Source organism: Chelonia mydas, chromosome 5, assembly GCF_015237465.2.
Source record: "Chelonia mydas isolate rCheMyd1 chromosome 5, rCheMyd1.pri.v2, whole genome shotgun sequence".
Taxonomy (NCBI): Eukaryota; Metazoa; Chordata; order Testudines; family Cheloniidae; genus Chelonia; species Chelonia mydas.
The window spans coordinates 55,211,015-55,234,962 of record NC_051245.2 but is presented as its reverse complement, the minus strand read 5'-3'; the positions used below and the strand labels follow the sequence as shown (position 1 = coordinate 55,234,962).

General features: G+C 43.9%; 1 protein-coding gene and 1 long non-coding RNA gene across 9 annotated transcripts in view; both read left to right on the top strand.

Annotated features, from left to right (window-relative positions):
• TMEM161B (transmembrane protein 161B) overlaps positions 1 to 23,948 on the top strand; it is a 101,507-nt gene that overhangs the window by 30,720 nt on the left and 46,839 nt on the right. For 6 of the 8 annotated variants that reach the window (XR_006290975.1, XR_006290976.1, XM_037903195.2 and 3 more), the window contains 3 exons: positions 931 to 1,014; positions 11,109 to 11,206; positions 12,710 to 12,866. Coding sequence is in view for 6 of the 8 variants with exons in the window: in XM_037903195.2 (XP_037759123.1) it covers positions 931 to 1,014; positions 11,109 to 11,206; positions 12,710 to 12,866 (339 nt within the window). In the remaining 2 variants the exon portion in view is untranslated. Of the gene's footprint in view, positions 1 to 930; positions 1,015 to 8,299; positions 10,571 to 11,108; positions 11,207 to 12,456; positions 12,594 to 12,709; positions 12,867 to 23,948 lie in introns of those variants that run through there. The other 2 variants (XM_043546954.1, XM_037903202.2) reach the window with 2 other exon arrangements.
• LOC122465862 lies at positions 12,875 to 16,259 on the top strand. The gene is made up of 2 exons (XR_006290977.1): positions 12,875 to 13,624; positions 13,657 to 16,259. It is a non-coding gene; the product is annotated as an uncharacterized LOC122465862 (long non-coding RNA).

Genomic DNA, 23,948 nt, shown 5'->3' with positions numbered 1-23,948 from the left:
GGGCAGGCCATTCCCTTGCTGTCAGTGACCAACCAATCTGATTCTGGCCCCTAATTACAAGCAGGCTGAAATACCTGTTGTAACAGATCTGTGGACCTTATTACTTTAAGAAAGAAACTTTAAGGTAAGTGCAGATATATTTTCCCATTGTGGTGTTTTCTTTAATACCTAGGCTCTCATACCTACCAGCCTCAACATTTCAGAATGAAAATGTGACTGATGTATCAGCTCACCACCTGACTGAGAAGGAACTCTTGTGTAAACTCTCTTGTTTTTGGAACTGAAGGACCTAGGGTTCTAGTCAGTTACATCCTATCTGGCATAGAAGATAGGGCCACCTGAGGAGTTGGCCAGCTCCATCTTCTCCATACTTTCTGCAATAGCTCTTCCAGAGTAACTCCCACATGTAGACAATTTAGTCTGGAGTAAAAGTGACTTCATTCTGGAATAATTACTCATTTTCTGAGAGGAGTAATCATTTTCAAAATAGTGTCCACACAGGGGAGTTATTCCAGAGTAATGACTGTCATAGCTATTCCAATTTCTTCCATTTAGATGAGGCCTTAATTGCTGTATTTGTAATGTCAATTTAAACCAGTTCAGTGTTTTAATGTGTAAGGGAGCTTTTCTTGTAAAATTTAAGACTGTCAATGCATTCTCTTACGAATTTAGGATCTGAGCAACATAAGTACTTGTGTGTGTTTTGGAAAGTTTTTTCTGTTCACCTCAAAAAGAAATGAAGGTTTAGCTGTAAACGTTTCAGGGTTCAGTTTCCTGCCACTCCCCCGCTCCCAGACACAGAGATAAAGTATTTCTTTGCGAAGCAGCAAGTAGCAGATGCTTTAATATGTAACTTCTAACTCTCACTTAAATATGAGAGTTTAATTGCTCTTTTTTGTTTTGTGTTTTAACTTAAAATTTCTCTTTTAGTTTACGATGGTATCAACATCCCACTGAAGAAGAATTACGAATTCTTGCAGGGAAGCAACAAAGGGGGAAAAGCAAAAAAGATAGGTAAATTTTTATTTACTAATCTTAAGCATTTTAACACACTACATGCAATGACTTATTTCCCACCGGATTTTTGCCAAGACATTCTTTTCAATGCCAGGATATAATTTTGTAATATAATGTGTAGGGCACTGCTTGAGTGCAAGGTGTGCTGCCATTTGCCTTCTACTTCTGTTTTTAACCTACTTGAAATTTATTTTTAATGAGCTTTGAAAGTGTTTGGTTCAGTCTTTAGTTTAAAAAAAGCTCAAATGTGAATTCTTTTTTTAAAAAGAATTCTGTCAACACAGCCTTTCCTCATAGTATCAGTCTCAAATTTCTTGTTGCATTTCAGCATTCTGTTCACTTTGCTTGCTGCAACTATGCATTGAATTTGGAGTTTCAGATATTCTCTAGTAACTAAAAGGAAACTCGTTTTAATGTTTCGTTACCAGAGCTATTATCTTATCATTCACAAACTACATCTCTGATCTATTCACCAGATGTGAAAGCAGTCTGTCTGTATTATTGCTTAGCTTAACCCTCTGACTTGTGTTGACATTCAACTCGACAATCTGTTCATGCAGAAGTTTGAAAATAAAGATTAACAATTTATGCAATATTTCCTCCAACTTTTACAGCTGTAATGTTTAAACTTCTGTCATCAATAAGCCCTTCTCTCATTTCTTGATTTTGTTTCAACAAATTAGAGCAAAAATAACTAAAGGTATAAACTAGTAATATATCAATATTGATAAGTATTCATATGAATAACTATCAATCATTGATACAGACTTACTAGTAATCTGAAAAATTCCTACACCAAAACTTTCAAGGTTTGAGTTAATATTGCTGAACTTTATGTCCCACCAATGCAAACCATAAAAAGCAAGACAAGAAGCAGCTAAGTCACTCAATACCCATCTAGTGTCCAATCATCAGTAGTCTTTCTCAACCTGAAGACCTTCCACCATCCACAGCCTGCATATTTACACTCTCATTTAGAAGTCGTCATGCAGTTTCAGCTCTGACAGGAAATATAATACACCAGTATGTGCATATGCTACAAGCTTGTTTTATTTTCTATATAAAAATTGCTACTAAATTTAGTAGCAATCAGTAATATAGTTCACCTAGTCACAAAACTTTTTTGAAACATGGTAAAAATATCTTGCAGTCACCATTTGAAATTTGACAGTGTCTATTGTGTTTACACTAATAAAATTGACATACTGTATAACTTATGAAAGTCACACCAACCTTATAATAATCATCAGAACATATAAATATATAACCATAAATGTGGTTGCATGTTTTTTCTAGGATGAAGGGAGTGATGTGAGCTGTGGGTGGCGGAACTTAAGAGAAGCTGACAGTAGTAGTGTAGAAGGGGTATTCAATGGCTTAACTGCTTCTTTCTTTGCTTTTTATGGTTTGTTGGTGAGATATGTAATTTAGCAACCTTTAATTCAAAGTTAAGTCTTTTGAAATGGAATATACCAATCATTTCTTCAGAGGTGCTTTAGTTCCTTTTTTGTTTTAAGAACAAAAACACACACACACACAACACAGCTTAAGGGTAGGAAGGGGTAGTGCTGCTGAATTTATATGAATATGATTGCTAGACTGCTTAAGGGTTCTTCATGCCAGAGGGCGCTGCCTTATTTGAATAAGTGAAATGTGGAACTGGTGGTGACCAACTGAAAGGAAGCTAAATCTTCTGGGCCTTTCCAGTGTCTCTTGAAGTTAAGGACTCTGCTCCACAGAACCCCAGAATGTTGCAAAATGTAGCAACTGCACATTTCAAATATAGTAGGGCAAATTCAGGAAGATGTTTAAAAGTAGGACTGGAAGGAGGGGTTCAGGACTTCCTGTCTTGAGGAAGTGTTCCTTGAAAACCGATTTAGGTCAAACTTTTAACTGACTGGTCTGTTTTAGCCTAGGCTGCAATTTAGTATCTGATGCACTATATTATGATCTATAAGTATTGCTATAAAGTTCTTCTGTTTCTGAATAACTTATTTTATACTTAAATACTTGAGTATAGTGAATATAGAGCTAACTGACTCTTTCCACATGAGAAACCCCAAAAAGCATAGGAATAATTGAAGAGACATGAATAGAAAATATTTTCAAAGGCATTATTTTTCCTGTTCAAGTGAAATCTGTTGAATTCAATGTTGTTTTGTAATGTATAGCGTAGTGAAAGGTTTCCCTTTTTATTACACTTCTAAAAAAATGTCGTCTTTGGTGCTTATACCTTTCTATAATGTGTTAATTGTTTTTTTTGCTTCATTCTGATGTTCAATGGTTTTTTTTAGAAACCTAATAATCTTCTTCGATTGATTGCTCATGTGCATTCCAATAGGTGTGTACGCACGCCGCATGCACGATCGTCAGAAGGTTTTTCCCCTCGCGGTATTCGTCGGATCAGCTGTGGAGACTCCTGGAGTGGCGCCTTTATGGCAGTGTAAATACGTCCCTGCTGACCCACCACACATTAGTTTGTAGATTAGTTGGACTTACTTCGGGGGGCTTCTTCCCCCCCTCCCCCCCCGCCCCCGGGCCTAGTTTCCCCAGGCACCGGGGCATGCCCCGGTCTCGGGTTTAAGGTGTGCGAGACATGTGTGAAACCTATACCCACAGGTGATCCGCACGCTGCCTGTTTCAAGTGTTTAGGAGAGGGCCATCAGACAGATAAGTGCCCAATTTGCAGGAGCTTCAGACCTGGACTAAGAGAGCGGACTATCGTTTGAAGCTCCTCCTGATGGAGTCGGCCCTCTGCCCGCAGCTGGCACCGGAAGCGGCACCCGCATCATCGGTGCGCAGCGCCCCAGCCTCGGTGCATGATGTCCCGGCACCAAGGAAGGACTCCTCCAAGGAGCACCGGTGCCGCTCCCCAATCCGTAAGGCCAGCGCCACTAGGCGGCACCATTTGCAGTCCCCAGTGTTGCATAAGAAAAAGAACAGAGACACAGGGGTTGTTCCCCTGTCAAAAAGCTGCGAGGGGACTCCAGCGGGGTATGTCCCCTGGCGGGACACCCACGGTCTGGGCCTCAAGACCCTGCACTGTTGACTCTGGCCTCAATGGGAGGCCTGTCGAGTCTGGTACTGATTGACTCCCCGTCTTGGGAGGATTTGGAGGAAGAGCTCGACCTTCCCTCCACCCTGGACATCTGTTAGGCAGCGTGAGACCTCATTGCCATGATGGCACGGAGCCCGGCACCACAAGCCCAGGCACTGTCAGCGGCACCAGCTACAGCGTCTAGGCAGGCACCGCATGTGGCTCCGGGACCCTTTGTGGCACTGATGGCGGCACCGCCTCTGGTTCGTCATCGTGGCAAGCCTATGATGTTACGGTGCTGCTCACCATCTCCCCGGTACTGCTCCCCGGCACCGTCCGCCTCCGCCCCCCCCATAGTGGGGCACAGACTACTGGTCCGAGTCAGACACCAAGTCTTCTGTCTCAACCGGGGACTCTGGTGGTTGATGTGGCCAACCACAAAGAGCGGCAAGGACAGCTGGGTCCTGCACCTAAGTCACGGGACGCTAAGAAGCTGGATCTTTTCGGCCGGAATGTCTACTCGACTGGGGGGCTCCAGCTTCGAGTGGCCAGCTAGTAAGCGGTACTCAGCCACTATGCTTTCAACTCTTGGAGATTGTTGGCAAAGTTCCAGGAGTTACTCCCGGCTGACTCGTGCAAGGAGTTTAGCACGCTCTGCGAGGAGAGCAGGGTCGTCTCCAGAATCTCCCTCCAGGTCGCATTAGACACAGCGGATTCGGCGTCATCAACCATGACCACTGCCATCACAATGAGGCGCAGTGCGTGGCTCCAGGTCTCGGGGATACCCTTGAGGTCCAGAACACAATACAGGACCTCCCCTTTGACTGTGTGGGCCTGTTCGCCCAAAATATGGACTCTTGTCTGCACAGCCTTAAGGACTCGCAGGCGACTTTGGAGTCTTTGAGGTGCAAGGGTGTGGATCCCCCAAGAAAGCCTTTTAAGCCTCAGCCCCCTAACCTGCTTCTACTCTGGGCCTCCTAGATGAGACTTGTCAAGGAGACGGGGCAGAAATAATAGGAGGCACCCGCCACAGTCCTCCTCAGGCCAAGACCAGGATTCGGTCAAACAGCCCCCGGGCCCGAAGCCAAACTTTTGAAGATGCACCCGCAGACAGCGCATCAGTTTGTCTCGGATCCTTACCCCCTCCCTTTGTGAATCGACTCTTCCGCTTCTACCGCACTTGGTCCCAGATCATGTCAGATTGTTGGGTCTTCAGCACGGTAGGGGTGGGATATTCTATCCAATTCTGTTCCCTCCCACCCTCCTTCCCTCTCCCTCTTCAGAGACCATGCTCACAAGCAACTCCTCTTGCAGGAGGTGCAATCGCTCCTTGCTCTAGGGGCAATAGAGGAGGTTCCTCAGGGGTATTCACCAAGTGTATGGCAGTCATGGCAGCCTTCCTCCGCAAACGTCAGGTGCGAGTAATCCCATACCTAGCCAACTGGCTCATCAAGGCCGAGTCCCAAGCATGGGCCGCAGAGCATATGTCCTTGGGCTGGGCCACATTCCACAGGCTGGGTCTCATACTGAACATGCCCAAATCCACGCGGGCTCCGACGCACAGAATAGAATTCATAGGGGCTCTCTTGAACTCCACGCAGGCCAGAGCATTCCTGCCGGAGCTGCGCTTCCAAGCACTCACGGACATTATTGAGAACCTTCCCCCATTTCCTACAACCACAGCCAGAAATTGCATGAAACTATTGGGACATATGGCAGCCTGCACATATGTGGTCCAGCATACCAGGTTACGCCTTCGGCCCCTCCATGCGTGGGTGCACAGTCTGGGCAGGGACCTGCTGGACACGATAGTTACTCTCCCCCATTGCATCCTCGAGTCTCTCCACTGGTGGCCACAACCACAGGTTGTTTGTGCAGGAGTACCCTTTGCCAAACCCCATCCTACGTCACAAACGCCTCGGCACTCAGTTGGGGAGCACACCTGGGCAGTATCAGAACCCAAGCCTATGGTCCCACACAGAACTGCATATCAATGTAAGGGCGGTTCATCTGGCATGCCAAGCATTCCAGGCCTGCCTGCAGGGCACAATTGTGTCGGTGCTGATGGACAACACTGCAGCAATATTCTATATAAAAGGGTGATGCTCGCTCCTCTCCTCTGTGCCAGGAAGCCCTTGAACTGTGGGATTTTTGCATCACCCAGTCGATGCACCTAGATGTGTCACACTAGGAGTGCAAAAGGAGCTTCAGCCGCTCGTTTCACAGCCACGAATGGGCCCTCTGGCCAGACATTGCGCACTTGATTTTCCAGAAGTGGGGCTCTCCCCACATAGACTGTTTGCGAAGTGGAGCAACAAGAAGTGCCAGTAGTTCTGCTCCTTCCTGAACCACAGCCTAGGCTCCATCGCGGACGTCTTTCATGGATGAGTCACCTGCTTTACACATTCCCTCCCTTCCGTCTCATACACAAAGTCTTCCTCAAGACTCGCTGAGATGGTGCTTCCTAGATCATCCTAGCTCCAGCATGGCCCCACCAGCACTGCTTCACAATGCTGTTGAACCTCTCAGTTGACAGACCAGTGGCACTTCCTGTATGTCCGACCCTAATCACACAGGGTCACGGCCATCTGCAACACCCCAGTCTGGAGTCCCTCCACCTCATGGCTTGGAAACTCCATGGCTGACCCCTCTTGAGCTTCAGTGTTCGGACCCAGTGAGGGAGGTCCTGCTGGAAAGTAGGAAACCCTCCACTCACACCACGTACCTGTCAAAGTGGAAGCGTTTTTCCATTTGGTTTTGGCAAAGGGGAACCGAACCGCAGCTAGCTCCAATTTCCCTTACTTTGGACTACCTCTTATACCTCAAGGAGCAGGGGTTAGCAATATCATCTCTAAGGGTACACCTTGCTGCCATTTTGGCCTTTCATCCAGGGGCAACAGGTGGGTCAGTGTTCGGTAATCCCATGGTAGGCAGGTTCCTTAGGGGCTTAGACAGGCTTTATCCCCAGGTACGACGGCCTGTTCCCCAGTGGGACCTCAACCTGGTCTTGTCCACACTCATGGGGGCCCCATTCGAGCCCATGGCAACCTGCCCTCTGTCCTATCTCTCCTGGAAGGTGGCCTTTCTGGTGGCCATAACTTCGGCCAGAAGGGTATCCGAGCTCAGAGCTCTGATTTCCAAACCACCCTATTCAGTCTTTTATAAAGACAAAGTGCAGCTGTCCCCTCACCCCGCATTTCTGCCAAAGGTAGTCTCCCAGTTTCATGTGAACCAAGACCTGTTTTTACCGGTGTTCTTCCCTAAACCCCATGCCAGTAGCAGGGAGTGCATGTTCTATTCCCTGGATGTTAGGCGTGCCCTAGCATTCTACATTGAGCTCACAAAGCCATTTCATAAATCACCACAGCTCTTTATTGCAATCGCAGAAAGGATGAGGGGCCCCGCCCATCTCATCCCAGCACATTTCATCATGGATCATAGAATAGAATATCATAGAATATCAGGGTTGGAAGGGACCTCAGGAGGTCATCTAGTCCAACCCCCTGCTCACGTTCTATATCAGGACTTGCCATGACCTGGCAAAAATTCCAGCCCCTCCAATTACGGCGCACTCCACGAGAGCACAGGCGTCCTCCGTAGCATTCCTGGCGCAGGTCCCTATCCAGGACGTATGCAAGGCACCAACACCATCCACACCTTCACGTCACACTACGCCATTACCCAGCAAGCGAGGGATGATGCAGCCTTTGGCAGCGCAGTCCTGCACTCAGCAAGCAGGTGAACTCCGACCCCTCCCCCAGGGAAACTGCTTGGAAGTCACCTATTGGAATGCATATGAACAACCACTCTAAGAAGAAAAAATGGTTACCTGCCTCTCGTAACTATTGTTCTTTGAGATGTGTTGCTCAGGTCCATTCCAAATCTCGCCCACCTCCCCTCTGTTGGAGTATTCCAGCAAGAAGGAACTGAGCAGGCGATGAGTGAGCAGGGACCTATATACACTTCACAGTTCACCTGACGCGTGCCAATAAGGGAAAAACCTTCCGACAATCATGCACGTGGCATGCGCACGCACCCGTTGAAAGGGACATGAGAAACACATCTCGAAGAACAATAGTTACGAAAGGTAGGTAACAGGTTTTTTCAGGTTTCAGAGTAGCAGCCGTGTTAGTCTGTATCCGCAAAAAGAAAAGGAGTACTTGTGGCACCTTAGAGACTAACAGATTTATTTGAGCATAAGCTTTCGTGAGCTACAGCTCACTTACTCCTTTTAATTTTTTTCAGAATCTCCAAATTCTTCTGTTTTGATGATCTTACGGTGTTTAGTAGCTGTTACCCCCAAACTACTGTCTCCCTTTAAAAAACAAAATGCTCTTATGCTGGCATGATTTGAAGGCCTCAGTTCTTACTCTGTGATGAGCATGATCTTTAAAACTTGGAGCTAAGCCCCTACAGAAGTGGAAATATTCAGTATGTATATGCATGTGTGTCCTTTTTGTTGTAAGGGAAACTACAGAAATGATGCTTAAAATCTGGACAAAGCTTGAAGAAATAGGATGCAGGAGGAATTTTTTAAATCTTGCTGGGGTAAGGAAACAGTTTTCCTGGCCAGCATGTCCTCACCAGCAAAGTGTATTGGACAACCCTTTGTTCAGGGGTGAAAGTAACTTAAGGGACTTACCAGTACGCAGGGCAGCCGGGGTTCTGAGTGGGGGCTCAACTGGAAGGGGTGAGGTCTCAGGCAGAAGGGGCAGGGCTGGGGCCAGACTCCCCAAGCCAGCCCTTCAGCGTGGCCAGGCTGTGATTTAAAGGGCCCGGGGTTCCAGGCTGCTGCCGCCAGAGCTACCCCAGGGCTCTGTCGGTGATTTAAAGGGCCAGGGGCTCCAGCTGCGGTAGCGGCGGCCGGGAGCCCTGGGCCCTTTAAATCATCGCCGGAGCTCCATGGTAGTGGTAGCAGCAGTGGCAGCCAGGAGCCCCGGCCCCTTTTAAATTGCGGGGCCCTGGGGAAGCTGCGCCTTTTGGCCCCCCTCATCAGTGGTCCTGCCGGTACGGTTGGCTGTGTACCGGCTCTTACTGGTTGGCTGTACCAGGCCGTACCGGCTTACTTTCACCTCTGCCTTTGTTTCTTTCTGTTGCAGCTAGTTAGGGATCTCCTGTGTAGGAACAAGATGGAATGGCGTCAGCTGGTGGGAGTCCAGGGAAGAGGTTAACACAGTAATTCCTTTTCCTTTCACTGGAGTCTCCACCTTACAAAAAAATGTATTCTCTGATCCGTCTCCTGTGTAGCTCTGTCCCATAGTCAACTGACCTCCCAGCTGAGGCTGTTTACATCCCACAGATCCTTTCTTCTAGACCTGTGGTCCCCAATGCGGTGCCTGCGGGCACCATGGCGTCCGCTGAGACACTTTTGTGCACCCGCAGGACACCGCGCCGCCGACATGCTGCCGCCGAGCACGGCCACTGGAGAACTGCCCGCCGAAATGCTGCCGAGAAGCATTGCCGTTTCTTGGCAGCATTTTGGCGGCGGCGTTTGTTGCTGCTGCTGCTTCTTGGCAGTACTTTGGCGGCCGGTTCTCTGGCGGCCGCGCTCGGCAGTGGCATTTTGGTGGCGGGGTGTCCGGTGCCTGCCACAGTCTTCTGGGAATAGCAATAAGCTATTCCCACAGAAAGGTTGGGGACCACTGTCCTAGACTTTAAGTGTAGTTCTACACTGAAAAGTAATTGACAGTGTGTAAATTTTATTAACTTAAAGTAAAAAATATTTTCTAACAGCCTGATCTACAAACTCAACCAGGTATCTGAAAGTCTGGCCTGTGCATACAGTTTGTACAGGACACATGTCCTCATTTGCACCTGTTTCACAGGTAGGCAGAATTTTGAATGAAGGCAAAACTTGGACACGGTTGGCCTTGCAATTGGAGGTTAGTTAATCTTGCTGCTGATACACAAGCCAGGAAAGAATATGACACTGATATAGCTATGCTGTGTCTGCAGTTATAAGGATAATAAGCAGAGTAAGGTTTTACTAAAATAAGCAGGTATGACTGAGTGTAGAACAGTTGTTTAGAGGAGTAGAAAAATGTCTTAAACTTGTTTTTATTTGGTAGTTAACAGGAGAACTGGTGTGGCAGGGATCTACGTCATCTGATGAGCTGGATTGTACTTGCCATACATTGCAGTGTATGTCTATGTTTGGGGGGGGGGGGGGGGGGCGATGGAGTAAAACCTAGGGCAGCGAGTCTCAGAACCTGGATCTACAGACTCAAGCTTGTGTTATGGCGCTAAAAATAGCAGTGCAGACATTCCCACTTAGGCTCTGAAGCCCAGCCTGCTTGCGGGATATCAGAGCCTGATCTCTGGCTTGAGTGGGAACATCTACGCTGCTGTTTTTAGTGCTGTAGACCCAGGCTCTGAGATTTGGTGCTGCAAGGTTTGTTTTTTGTTTTTTTTGTGTTTTTTTTTTTTGTTTTTGTTTTTGTTTTTGTTTTTTTTGCAGTGTAGATGTACCCTCTCAGGCTTCAAGACTGCAGAGAGCTGTGGTCCCAGTCAGTGTTTGTATGTATTTGTTCAGATATTAATAGACTGTTGAAACCAAATGTTTCCTCTTTTCTTGTTCAGCTAGACCACTTATGTCCTGGGCTGCTGATCCACCCTCTCTTCCAACAACACCAGTTATCTTCAAAGCTGGATAACTGATCATTAATTCCAGTAAATATTTCTCAGCAACTTACAAACTCCAGCTGATGACAGGTGGTATTCTCCCAGCACGACTTCAACATTGCTTTCTGTCAGTCTCCAGCTGAGATGCCTGAGCCTCCGCTTCAAAGCCTCAGATTGGCATTGCTTGATAATTTAGACGTGTATACACAATCAGAATAGTATTTCAAACTTTGACATGGTAAAGCTAATAAACACGCTCATCTCAATTATTATAATGGTGTGTAGAATTTAACTCCAGTTACGTTTTTATATATAAAAACTTCAAATATGAAAAATGTTCATATAACAACTTTTAAAGAGATTACTATGTAAAACAAGGTAATGTTTTAATAGTGAATAGATTTTTGATTAGTTGTGTGCATGGCTTTTACAGAAAATATAATGGTCATATTGAAAATAAACCCCTAACCATTCCTAAGGATATTGATCTTCATCTGGAAACAAAGTCAGTTACTGAAGTGGACACTTTAGGTAAGATAAATTATTGTAATTGGTTGAATGTTATCCCAGATATATTCTGTGATTACAATATGTTCTTTTCTATCAAGTACATTTAATTTGTGATATATACTGGAATATTTTTATGGCTAATGAGAGTGTAAAAACGCAACTCATTACAAGGAAGGAAATTAGCTGAAAAGCAAGAAGTAAAACTCTTCTCTCGTTCCTTGCTTGATATCTCAATATCTGCATAAAAGAGAAGAATGGGTGAGAGGAATCCAGCATAACAGATATATATTGCTACAACAGACATCTCTAGCAATGTAAGAGGACACTGGAAAGGATTAGATCATACACAGTGTACTTGAAAACGTGACAAAATATGGTTGTATGCTACTGTAGGAAGATGAGATGATTGGTGGATGTGAAAAATAAACTTTACAGATAAAACCACTAGCAGTACATGGGCACTATGGTGGTGGGGAAACCTAAACATCTCAGATATCTGACATTCTAAAGTAAAATATTTAGAAACTACAAGGAGATGCTAGAGAAACAAGCAGATGAAAATAACTTAAGTTTCTGGGATGGAGGCTGTGTCCCTAAAATATCAGGACCATGACATATAGCTGTTAATAGGCATATGTTGTGTTGAGAAGGAGAACCCCCACTGAGCTTAAATTGGCCATTACAGTGATTAAAATGCCAGAAGCCTTTGATTTAGTCTCTGAAGTTGTAAGGTGTGAAAGGGTTAGGGAAGGTTGGTGTGCATTTTTTGTATTTTAGAGTTAGGCGCTTCACTTTGATGCGGTTGCTAAAGTTTACAGGAGAGAAGTTTTCTCCTTGCAAACTACCTAGTATGCAGGAAGCATGGCATACCAGTGGTTTCTAGCCAAATAATTTCAGATTATTTTGCAAGCCAGCAGAAACCATCAAAATCCTGAAGAAGAAAAATCTTTTGATTTTTTTTTTTTTTTTTTTTTAGAAGTTAGGGGGAGCAATTCCGCACAAAATGTTAAGCATACATTACAGGTTAAATTGTTAAGCACTCAGATGACAAAATTTAATGTAGGTAGAACCCAAACTATTTGGTGCTTTGTCTTGAATTACAGCTGGAAATAAATTGGAAATCATTTCATATTTTGGAATTTAAGTGCAGGACTCTCCTTTCATGAAGCATCACTAAGCAAGTAGTGCATAAAACCTGAATACTAAATAATACTTCAACTTTGTGCATTAGATGTGGTTTCTGAATGGAATTCATGTGTTAGCCCTGTGTACTTTGTGTTACAATAATCCGGTCCAGAAGTGAAAAAGGCCTGGATAAATTATTAAGTACAGAAGAGCAAAAGCACTGTTTTGCCACTACTGCTACTTGGATATCTTAGATCTGCCTGGACATCAAGAAGCAGCAGTTGTAAGGACTTTAAGTATATTTTCTTTTAATCATGTGGTCCCTCTTTCATTTTGTCACTGCTTGCCTTAAAAAAAGTTTACTTATGCTTTTGGTTCCTGAAAACCTTTATTTTTCAGCATTGCATTATTTTCCTGAATATCAGTGGTTGGTGGATTTCACAGTTGCAGCTACAGTGGTGTACTTGGTAACTGAAGCCTACTACAGTTTGATGAAGCCCTCACAGGAAATGAATATCAGCATAGTCTGGTGTCTGCTTGTTTTGGCTTTTGCCATGTATCCTTTGCTGTGTTCCTAAATCATTTTATTTATTTTTCAAATGATAACTTGTATCCCCCTGTAATTTGCAGATGGTAACAATGGATTGTTTATTGCAGAATTAACATTTGGAAAAGGATCCTGGATGTCAGTGGCATTATCAGTCTAGCTATGTATTCTATGTTCAATAGTTTGTTAATCTTAATACCAGATTGTGTTTGAGTGCGTGAATTTTACTTCATTTTTTTCTTTAAAAGGGAAATGTTAATGCTGATTTATAAGTCTGCAATATCAGCCTCCTCAATGTTGTATTTCTGAACTAACTTTGTTTTGCTGAACTATACAATCAAGAAGAAAAGTACAAAAAAGATTAAAAGGTGGTAGCAGAAATCTTTTGTGTTAATATGAGTAGTAAAGTACAGTACACAACAATGTCCAGCTGCCATATAGACAAATGTACTAATTGTTGCCTGAGGCAGGTCTAAAGGGGAATGTGACATTGAGAATAGGAATAGGAGGAGACACAGGGAGTCATTTGAAAGGTAACAGATTAGGAAGTGAGAAGGGGTGTAGACAGATGAGAACAGAGAAGTAAGTGGGGGTGGTATTGTACAGAACCTCCAAGATAAAGAATTGAACATAATGTGGAAGTATAGTGAAAACTATGCAGAAGCATATAACATCAGAACAAACAGTTAGCTGCCTCTCTAGCTGGATATGTAGGAGACAGGAATGCATGAGGTAGGTAGTTGCAATAGTCAGTGAGAAATGACCAGGTTTCTACTTTTAGGGAAGGGAGAGGAAACAGTTGACTTTAGAGATATGAGGTGATGAAGCGCCTGGTTTACGTGAGAACCTGATTGTGAAGGGAGCAGACCCAGAGGTGAGTTAGAAGGCAGACTGAATGACTTCCTTGCTGTTCCAACATCTACTAGCCAAATATCGAAAGCTGCTCTGGTAGAATTAATACCAAAGATGGATACCCCATGGGAGTTCCTGTTGTGACCCATCCTTGGTATCAGTGCTAGCTAGTAGGTGTCAGGTAAAACTTTGGAGCCCTGATATTGAGTTAATGAGCTAGCACAACTTTTGCATCTGTACATGTCCTGCTCATCTATATCTGTTAATAGAATGTATGCCTTGATTGTACTGATAAGGTACCTGAAATAGCCTGAAAAAAGATGAGATCCAGAAAACGTTCGCAGTCAGTTACTAGTTGGATTGTCATCCTTGGCTTTGGTAGCATGGTAGTTGAAAAGCAGGGATTCAATTAATGTAAAATGATGTAATCTCATTTTGTTGTACCCTAAAATACCAGTATTTGACTTATCTAACTTATCTAATGCATATTCATGCACGTTTTAAAATAGGCAAAATTACATTGCTGCTTTCTTGGCAACGTGCTCTAGAAGTATGAAACCATTTCCCTGGTTTTTAGGGAAGGAAGAAGTGGGAAACTAGTTGTGTACATACCTTACCTCAACTGGGAGAGCAGAGGTAAGGAAGAATAATGTACGTTTGTGCAGGTGGTTAAATCACATTATGAAAGAATGGAAAGTCTGGCAGCAGTCCACTTCAAAGACACCGTTTTTCTCCACTGGCTTTCACACACTAAGGGAGACCTTGTTCAAGGCATGGTACTGTCTTACTAGAAAGTAACTGGAAATTAGTGTCTAGTCCTCATGCAACTTAAATGATGCTCTAGCTAGTATATCAAGTAGTCTTTGATTGTTATAAATGATTTGGATATAAATCTTATTAATATAAACAAGTTATACTGATTCACTTTAAAGTCTACAGAAGATACCTATCCCAGGCTGTAGGTGCCCTGAGAGTATTTAATAAAAAAAAAAAAAAATACAATGCATAATAGAAAGTAATAGAGAAAAAATAACATCACTACACATGTAACCCAACCCTTCTCCAATGAAGGTAACAAAACTAATCATGTCCCTAATTCTGCAAGAACCTCTTTGCTCCATAGACCTCATCCTTCTCAGTACCTCAACCAAAAACACAGGTTTTACAACACCCCCAGAGGCTATATATGAACTATTGTAAGTTGAAGGGGGGAGTGGATTTCAAAACTTGAGGAGCTTTCACATAGAATGTCCTATCACAAGCTCCCAGTCTTTCAAAGGGAGCACCAGCTCATACTTTTCTGCTGATCATAATTGTGGAAGTATTGTATGGCCTACCTATCCCTTTTTGCCTTCCCCATTTAGGGCCTTATAAGTCAAAATCAACACCTTAAACTCTATGTGGAAGCCAATAGGCAGCTAATGTAGTTTAGTTTAAAAATAATTCAGGTGCTTGGGCAAAGATACATTTGGGTGGCTGCATTCTGGACTAGATTCATTTTCCAAATAGTTTTAAGGAGTAGCCCATGTGTGTATATATATATTGGAGAAGTCATAGGTGACAGGTGTGGATTATGATGGCATTTGAGAGAAATGGTTGCAACCTTCTGTTCAGATGCAGGTGATAAAACACAGACCTGGTTGCAACTTCCATTCCATCTATGAACAAGTGTAAAGCCAACAAAATCCCCAAGTTGCATTTATAGGAAACGGATGATGGACATGCATATTTTCAGTCTCAAAGGTGCAGACACAGCCATTACTGTGTCTGTTGGGTATTTACCCCAACATTTCTCAGCCAACTTTTCCTCCTTGCCCCAGACTCACCCAAGCACTGAGAGAGGTGCTCTAATTGCACTCCGGATTGGATGAGATGGAAACAAAGAGCAGGCATCATCAGCATATTGAGCCCCTTAGTCCAAATTTCCTCTGTAGGCTTCCTAAAAGACCTCAAACACTGAACAAGAGGTGTGGCATAGAAGAAAGTTTCCGGGACCTGTACATTAAAGCTCATGAGGCAGAAGAGCTATTACCCTCTGGGCTCTCTTTAAGAGGAAAGAGTGAAGCCAGTAGTAGGAAGCACCTTCCAGTCCCATGAAGATCTGCAAGTGATTTGATAACTTCAGGGTTAGTGGAATTGCAGATGATGATAAATCTAATATCAGCATGGACACCTAGTCTTCATCCACTTCCCAGGGGAGATCATTGGTCCTTCTGTGTTGATCATACTCTGTGCCATAACCAAATCAAGATTGACACACATCCTCTCAGGGAATTTGCCATGCTAGGATAGTTGGACTACCCAACTAGTCCAACTTAAACTTACCTCAGCTCTCATACTAAATAGTATGTCTATCAGATCTAGCTCTAGAATAGGCGAATCCCTAGATTTTTAGGTTGGATGTAAAAAGCAGAGCTGCGCAACCTCCTCAACTGTCCACCTTCAGATCATGCTGCACTGACTAGCCAGCAGAAGCTAGCTGTGTCAGGATTGGCCAGCGTTTGTCATCTAGCTGAGTTTGTTATACATGAAAGGCACTGTGTTCTTGTTCTTATTAACATATTATGGTTTTTCAATGCGTAGTTAGCCACTGACTTAGCATTCTTTGTTTCATATTATTGAATGCAGTCTTTATCTTTCATTAAATCCGCCCAAGTGATAAAAAGCAAAACAAATGGCACTAAGATTAGATATTTCAATCTAGATTTCTAGCAGATTTAAATCCTTTTCTTGCCTTGTTTTCCTTTACTCACAAACAAAGGGACCAAGGATTTAAAGGCCTTGTAATTAAATTCCATTTCTACAAACTTCCATATCTCTCAGCATCTGACAGCATTGCCACCCTCTTGGCTTGTCTATGGTGGTCAGTGAAGGAATGCTGCTGGACACCAGCATATAAGAATGGCCATTCTGGGTCAGACCAATGGTCCATCTAAACCACTGTCCTGACTCTGATAGTGGCCAGTGCCAATTGCTTCAGAGGGAATGAACAGAAAAGAGCAATTCTGAGTGATCCATCCCTCACTGTCCAGTCCCAGCTTCTGCTAGTTAGAGTTTTAGGGACACCTAAACACCTCTGAGGCAGAGTACAAAGGCTACTGGGAGTGATCACCATCCTGTGCTGAACAGAGTCAACCAAATAATATCTCACCCCCAGATTGACCCAGAAACCCACCCTATTGAAAGCCTTTTTAAAGCTATGAGTCTAATTCCTGATGAAATCCCCATTTAAAAAAAAAATCTCCCTGGCCAGGATAAAATCGTTGTCATAATTATTTTACTATCCTCCCCATGACGTTGTCATGCTGAATCCCACCTGACCCTCCATCAAAGTTTAGGGAAATACGACATTTCCTAATGCTCTTGCTTTTTCCTGATCACAGATATCCAGACCCAGTGAAAAGCACCCCCATCACTCTGGAAGACATTATTGCCAGCAATAACTCAGTGCCATGCTGCTGAACTATTAAAAGTAACCTAACCAGGCAAGAGAGCCAAATTCTAGTCCCTTTCTGACCATGTGAGATGTTGTTTTAAAATATTGTGACAAGCTTTCAAAAGAGAATATTTGGTGGAAATAATTATACCACAGTTGCATGAAACTCCAAGACAAAAATGAAGTTTTAAAATATTTAATATATGGTTGTCTTACTATATCAGATTCCTAAGGTGATAATATTCTGCTTATAAGCCACATTGTTATATGCAAGCAAGCTGTGCTTTAGGAAGATTGTAAAACAAAACTGCTGACTGTAGGGGGTTTGGTTTGTAGTGGGTATGGTATTGAAATTTTTTTTAATTGAGCTATTCTTTCCCCCTTTATCTAGTTTTTTTTTAATACCACACATCAACATGTGATAGATCATATCTTAACATACTGCAATACATACTTTAAGGAACTGTTGTTTTAATACGTAAGAAAATTATGTGCAATAAATATTTTTGAATGCAGTAAGTCTCTACACATTCTAATGTAATGTAGAAAGCAGCATATGACTGGAGTCCATTAAATGGAGCTCTCATGTCAACTGTTAAAATTGTACATCTGCAGTCAACCATTACAGTTGAGGAGTAGACTATATACAGTACTCTGCTTCTCTTCCTTTTTAAAAGATCTTAGCATGTGCATGGCTCTGCTTATCTGCAGAGTTTGCCTTCAGAAAGAGAATCTGGAAAATGCTTTTTATTTGGACTAGTGGATGAAAAAAAATGTAAAATTGCTGATTGCTTTCTGTAATAATTGTATAGATGGTCCTAAATTATCATTTGCCCACTTCTTTAGTGGTTGTGTATTGGCTATAAAGTAAACATCCACAAACTCTGAAGGAGTAAGACCAGATAGGATAGCATTGAAGTAGATGTTCAACATACATAAAGCCATACTCTGGATTTAACAAAATGTGAGCAGATAGTTGTTCAGCTTTGGATAGTTGCACATGTCAATACTTTGTGCATGGTCTTGCGTATTCATCAGTTTCTTATATAACATGGATTTTATGATTTTTTTTGGTTTCAGATAGTATCTCACTTAAGATTAGAAAATTTTTAATGTTGTAGTCTTAGAACTTCATGACTTTTTCTTCTTCTTCTTAGTTAAGGTAAAACTTTTTTAAAACCAAAGCAAATCCTGAATGGGATGGGGAAAAGTTGAAATACTGGAAATGGTAGAAATAGCATTAAGGTTACTTGGGGTGGCATTTTACTTTTGACCTTCCAATGAACATGTATTCCATCATGTATGGCATGCCTGTGTGCAAAGTATTATCAAGTGTCCCTCTTAAGCCAGTATTTTTGGCAGTTTATCCATACACTTTTGTATGTAGAAGCATGTTAAATCCCATATATTCTGGAAGTTTGTATATACCTTAAGAAATCTGCAGCAGCTTGCAGACATATAAATATGGCCACTGCAGTTTATGTAACATGGTATATTTCCAGTGTACAAGTGTATTACAAGGATTAATGTCTGTAGCTACAGGAAATCTGACCCTTAGGGATAGTAAAGGTAACTGGTTTATATGATGTAAGGCAACGCTTCACAAACTGTAGGGTGAGCCTCCCAAGGGAGGTGTGAGCTGTGTGGGGTTTTTTGTTTTGTGTTTTGGTTTTTTTAAGAGCTCTGGCCCTCAGCCCTGGGTGGCTAGGGCTCGTGCAGACCATAAACACCTGGGCGGCAGGGATAAAGGGGACAGCCATAGCCCCACGGCTCAGGTTCCTTCTCCCTCGAACTCCCCAATCCCTCACCAGGAGGCAGCCCGCACTTAGGCTCTCTTCCCTCCCCTGCCTCCATTCCCTCACTAGGAGGCTTCCCCCATCCCAGTCCCTCACCTGGAGGTGGTGGGGCTCCGGGTGTCAGCCCTGGGGTGGCAGCAGCAGCACAGAAGTAAGGGTGCCAGTGGGGCACTAAGTCTGCTGTGAAAAGTGATATTGACGAATATCACTTTTCACATTGCCACCCTTACTTCTGTGATGCTGCTTGTGCGGCGCTGCCTTCAGAGCTGGGTAGCAGCATATGTACTTGTAGGGACATAAATGACTACAGACACAAAGAAGTGGAGCCCATTCAAATAAGTATGAGAACCAGTAATAAGGGAACTGTGTTGAGAAGGTGGATTGAGTTTTGTGTAGGTGTTTGGTGTGCAAATGAATTCTAAGACAAGAAAGCAACACCAACATCTTGCCTCTAACTAGGATGAATTGGGAGAGCGGCGTATATATCTTATACGATTGTACATATATTGGGTAGACATTTTAGTGAGGGCTCACTGCCACTGCTGAAGTAGTGCTCAAGAGTAAGGCTATCTGATAATTTTGGATGGACAGTAATGGATGGTGTGGGATCAGAAACAGTTTGTACCTTTACTCTGTATTTCTCAACCTATTTACCTTTGTGGGTCGCATATGCAGTTGCCTGTGTGTTGTGGGCTGCACCCACACAATATATATACTACCTGGTTGGCTATGAGGATGTCACATGGGACGCAGCTATGTGCTGATTGGGCCGCAGGCGACCTGCAGGTCACAAGTTGAGAGCTGCTGTCTTGTCTTTTCATTTTTCTATTTTCCAAAGATTGTGTGTGTGTGTCTGTCTAATATATCCCTTATCTTAGAAAATTCCTGTTTTATCATTGGAAAAAACACCACAACTTTTTTTCTAAGATTTTTTTCTTTAAGTTCCTGATGTGTAATTCCAGCCTTAGTTTCAGTTTACAGCATTTTTTGTCTTGACGTTTCCTTACTGTGACAAAGTTCCTCCTCTGTCTTGGTGGGTCCTGCGCTTATTGGCAGTTTTGCTCGCCTGAGAGGTTCACGGCAGCCCTCAGTTTGGCCACTTTCGTGGCTCAAATCTGCCGTCACTCAGTTAGCCTCATCACTGGCCAGCATGGGGAAAAGGAAGAAGAACAATCCCTGCAGTCTCTGCTGATCCACCTAGTGGATCGGGGAACAGGCCAGAGACCTTCCCATCCGGTGGAACCCACAGTCCAGGTCAACTCCTCCGGTATCAAGTAGGGAGTTGGGTGGATGGAGGGATGAGGGTATCCAGGCCCGCCCTCTGCTCCAGGTTCCAGCCCAGGTTCCTGTGGATTGCAGCTGTCTACAGCTACAACTCCCTCGGCTACTTCCCCAGGGCCTTCTCCCAACACCTTGTTTATTCTTATCACAGGACCTTCCTCCTGATGTCTGGTAATGCTTGTACTTCTCAGTCTTCCAGTAGTATGCCTTGTCTTCCAGTAGTATGCCTTGTCACACTCAGCTTCTTGCTCCCAGCTCCTCGCAGACACACCACAAACTGAAGTGAGCTCCTTTTTAAAACCCAGGTGCCCTGATTAGCCTGCCTTAATTGATTCTAGCAGCTCCTTGATTGGCTGCAGGTGTTCTAATCAGCCTGTCTTCCTTAATTGTTTCCAGAAAGTTCCTGATTGTTCTGGAACCTTCCCTGTTACCTTACCCAGGGAAAAGGGACCTACTTAATCTGGGCTAATATATCTCCCTTCTATCACTCTCCTGTAGCCAACTGGCCCGACCCTGTCACATAATATATAAAAAAATCTCCAAAAGTTAAGAGACTCCTGTGAGAGTCTATATATTACTGATTTCCTGAGATGGAATGTATTTGCCTCCACAGCTGTGAAATATTAATGTGATGTTCAGTTGTTGGGTTTAGTGTGCAAGTGCTGGGTGATGTTGGTGGCTTGTGATATACAGGAGGTTATACTAGATGATCTGATTATTCTTTCTGGCTTTAAACTCTGACCCTAAACCAAAAAACATGTTCCCATAAAGGGCTTTAGGACTTGAGTACTACCTGTGTCAGTATTCTGCCTCATCTATCCTCTTGTTTTCTACCAGAGTTTTGATATGAATGTGTTCAGGCTTTTACTCCTGAGGGCATTCCGCACCCCAAAAATAAAAATTCTGTGAATTTTATTTGTTAAATAAAAGTGGAGGCTCTAGCATGGCATTGGGGAGCACAGGCCACTGGCTTCCCAGAGGTGGGAGATCACTCTGCAGCCCCCGCTCCCTTCCCAGGACACGGACCTAGTGGTGAGGCTTCACCGAACCCCGACACAGTGCAAGGACCGGGACTGCCCCAGAAACACCCCAGTGCTCTGCCCCTCCATGTCAGGTGCACCAGATGTGGGCAGGCAGGCTCAGCCCAGCAGGATCCATGTGTGAAGGAGCTTAGTGTGTGTGTGGGGGGGATCCAGGTGTGGGTTGAGAGGGTTCTGTGTGGGGCCATCTGGGTGCGGGTGGCTCTGGGGGATCCAGGTGCGGGGATGGATCTGGATGCACAGGGGCTTGTTAGGGGATTCTGGATGCAACACTAATAGGACGCTTCAGAGGGGTCCAGGTAAAGGTGATTGGGGCTGGGTGTGGAGTGGGATAGAGCTCGGCAGGGGGGTCTGGGGTGTGGGAGGCTCAGTGGGAGGGGTCTGGGTGTGGGGGGATAGAGTTCGGCGGGGATCCATATGCTGGAGGAAGGGGACAATCTAGGTGCAGCTAGTTGGGGCTCGGTGAGCTGGGGATCTGGATGGCTCAGTGGGGTGGTCTGGGTGCGGGGGGGGGGGAGGTGAGGCTCTGTGGGAGGGTCTGGGAATGAGGGGGTCTGGATACACAGGGGTTGGGTGGATGGGGAAGCAGTTTCTTGTACATAGATCCCTCCCCCTGCAGCTGAGGAGGGTGCAGGAAGCTGGGGGGGGGGGGGGGAGGGGGGAGGTGAGTTTGCAGAGCTTCCTGCAGCTGAAGGAGAAATCTGGGGGTGGGTCTGACCCAGCCCCAGATGCTGTGCAGGGGAAGAGGAAGTCCCATCCTTTCAGCCCCGCCGGGACTAGCATCTGAGCCCGGCGCAGAGTAGGAGCCACGAGTCCCGCCACCTGGCCTACAGTGATATACCTCTCTGCCGGCTGCCAGGGGCACCTGAAACATACTGCTGGGGAAGGTCGCATTACTGTTTTTGTGGCTTCCCTTTGCTTCCTGTCAGTCATTTTTCTGCAGGGAAGCAAAGAAATCTGCAGTGGACATAAATTCTGTGCATGCGTAGTGGTGCAGAATTCCCTCAGGAGTAAGGCTTTGTAATACGAGCATGCAACCTTACATAAACTAGTGTGTGAGAGAGACCTTAGAGCTCTCAGAGGTTCACCACAAATGGACTGAATAACCAGCTGTTCATACCCAAAATTGTCTGCTATTGGAGCTTCCTGCTGCTATATTAAATCAAATTGGAGTACTGTATATTGTAATGTATACAACAGGTATAGGTTAATTTCCAGAGCTCACTGGTCTCCCACCTCTCCCTCCACTCCCCGACATGGACATTGTTACATGTAAATACCAACTACTGACCAAGTGAAAAGATTTAATCACATAGATAGCTAAGATTTCTACAAAAATACTTATATAGATAAATGCCCACTAAAATCTGACTTTAGGTTTCTTCTCTTGTAATTAGCAGATTTATATGTGGGAGTTCGTTGCCAAAAATAGCAATAGTGAATTAGAATAATAACAAATCCTGCCCCAGAAAGGATTTTTATAAGACCTCATATTTTCTTGGTTCCAGGAGTTAGGAAGCTTGCTCTGTAAGACAAAATGAATTAGCACTTACGGCAGGAGGTCTGCATTGACTGCTACTGCAGGTTAAGAGAAGGGGGGAAAACCCATTAGAGGAGGAAAAAATGATTGTTTGCATCAGTACTTTTCTGTATTTGCGTTTATGAAAATCTATTAATAAGATTCTCTTCATTAGAGTGTAATTTGCAGAATGAGGCTAGTGAAATTAATAGTGTGTAGAACTAAAAAAACAGCTCTAATTTTTACCTGAAAACCATGATACTATGGCCTCTCGTGTTAGACTAACGCTTCACAAATGAAATTGAAGTTGTTAAATTCTGTAATTCCCAATAATAGCAAATATCTAAACTTTTACAGTTAGCCAAACTTCTTGTTTTGAATGAATTGTCAAGTTCTTGATTAATTCTAAATTCTTGTTTTGTTAAAATGAATAGTAATTTTTTAAAAAGTCGCACAAATGGATTTATTGAGTGTAGTCTGATGTTTTGTGGCAAGAAGAAATAATGAGTAACCATACTGGGCACCTAGAACTGGGTGTTGGTGCTTCATTTAATAACTGTATAGTTTTTCGCACAGAGGAAACAAGCAGTTAAATCAAGGTTCCTTAGACCCCCCCCTAAAATCTTTTACCCCACCTTAACTATGCTGTAGCACAAAGAAAATTTAAATCTAATTTAATTGAAGCTAGAGGGTTCCTCATGCATCGGGAGTATTCACTAAGTGGGGTGGAGCTGTAGGTTCCCACATCAGCACCGCCACTGCTTCCTGCATCTGGAGGGTGCATGGCCAGATTGCAGCAGTGATCCCTGCTTGCCAGCAGGGGCCATGGGGGCCTCTGGCAGCCAGATTATAGTATAGTTCCACTCCAGTTTACATGAGGGGCCAGTGGAAGCACAGAATGGCCCTCTGACCAGGGAGCACACCATCAATTGCTCCAACAGCTCTCACCCAAAGAGTTAAATTGTCAGGTTTTATAAATATGCCCACAAAATTTATATTCTGAAGTACATAAAATCAGCAGAAGGCAACATGGCCAATAAGGGGTTAATTCCAGAACAGCTTATTTTGTTTTGATGATAGGTGCTTTTTTTCCTGTTTTGATGTTGAATGTTGGATTTTACTAAGGATTAGGCAGTCAAAGATGCCAACCGAATCCTATGGAAATTG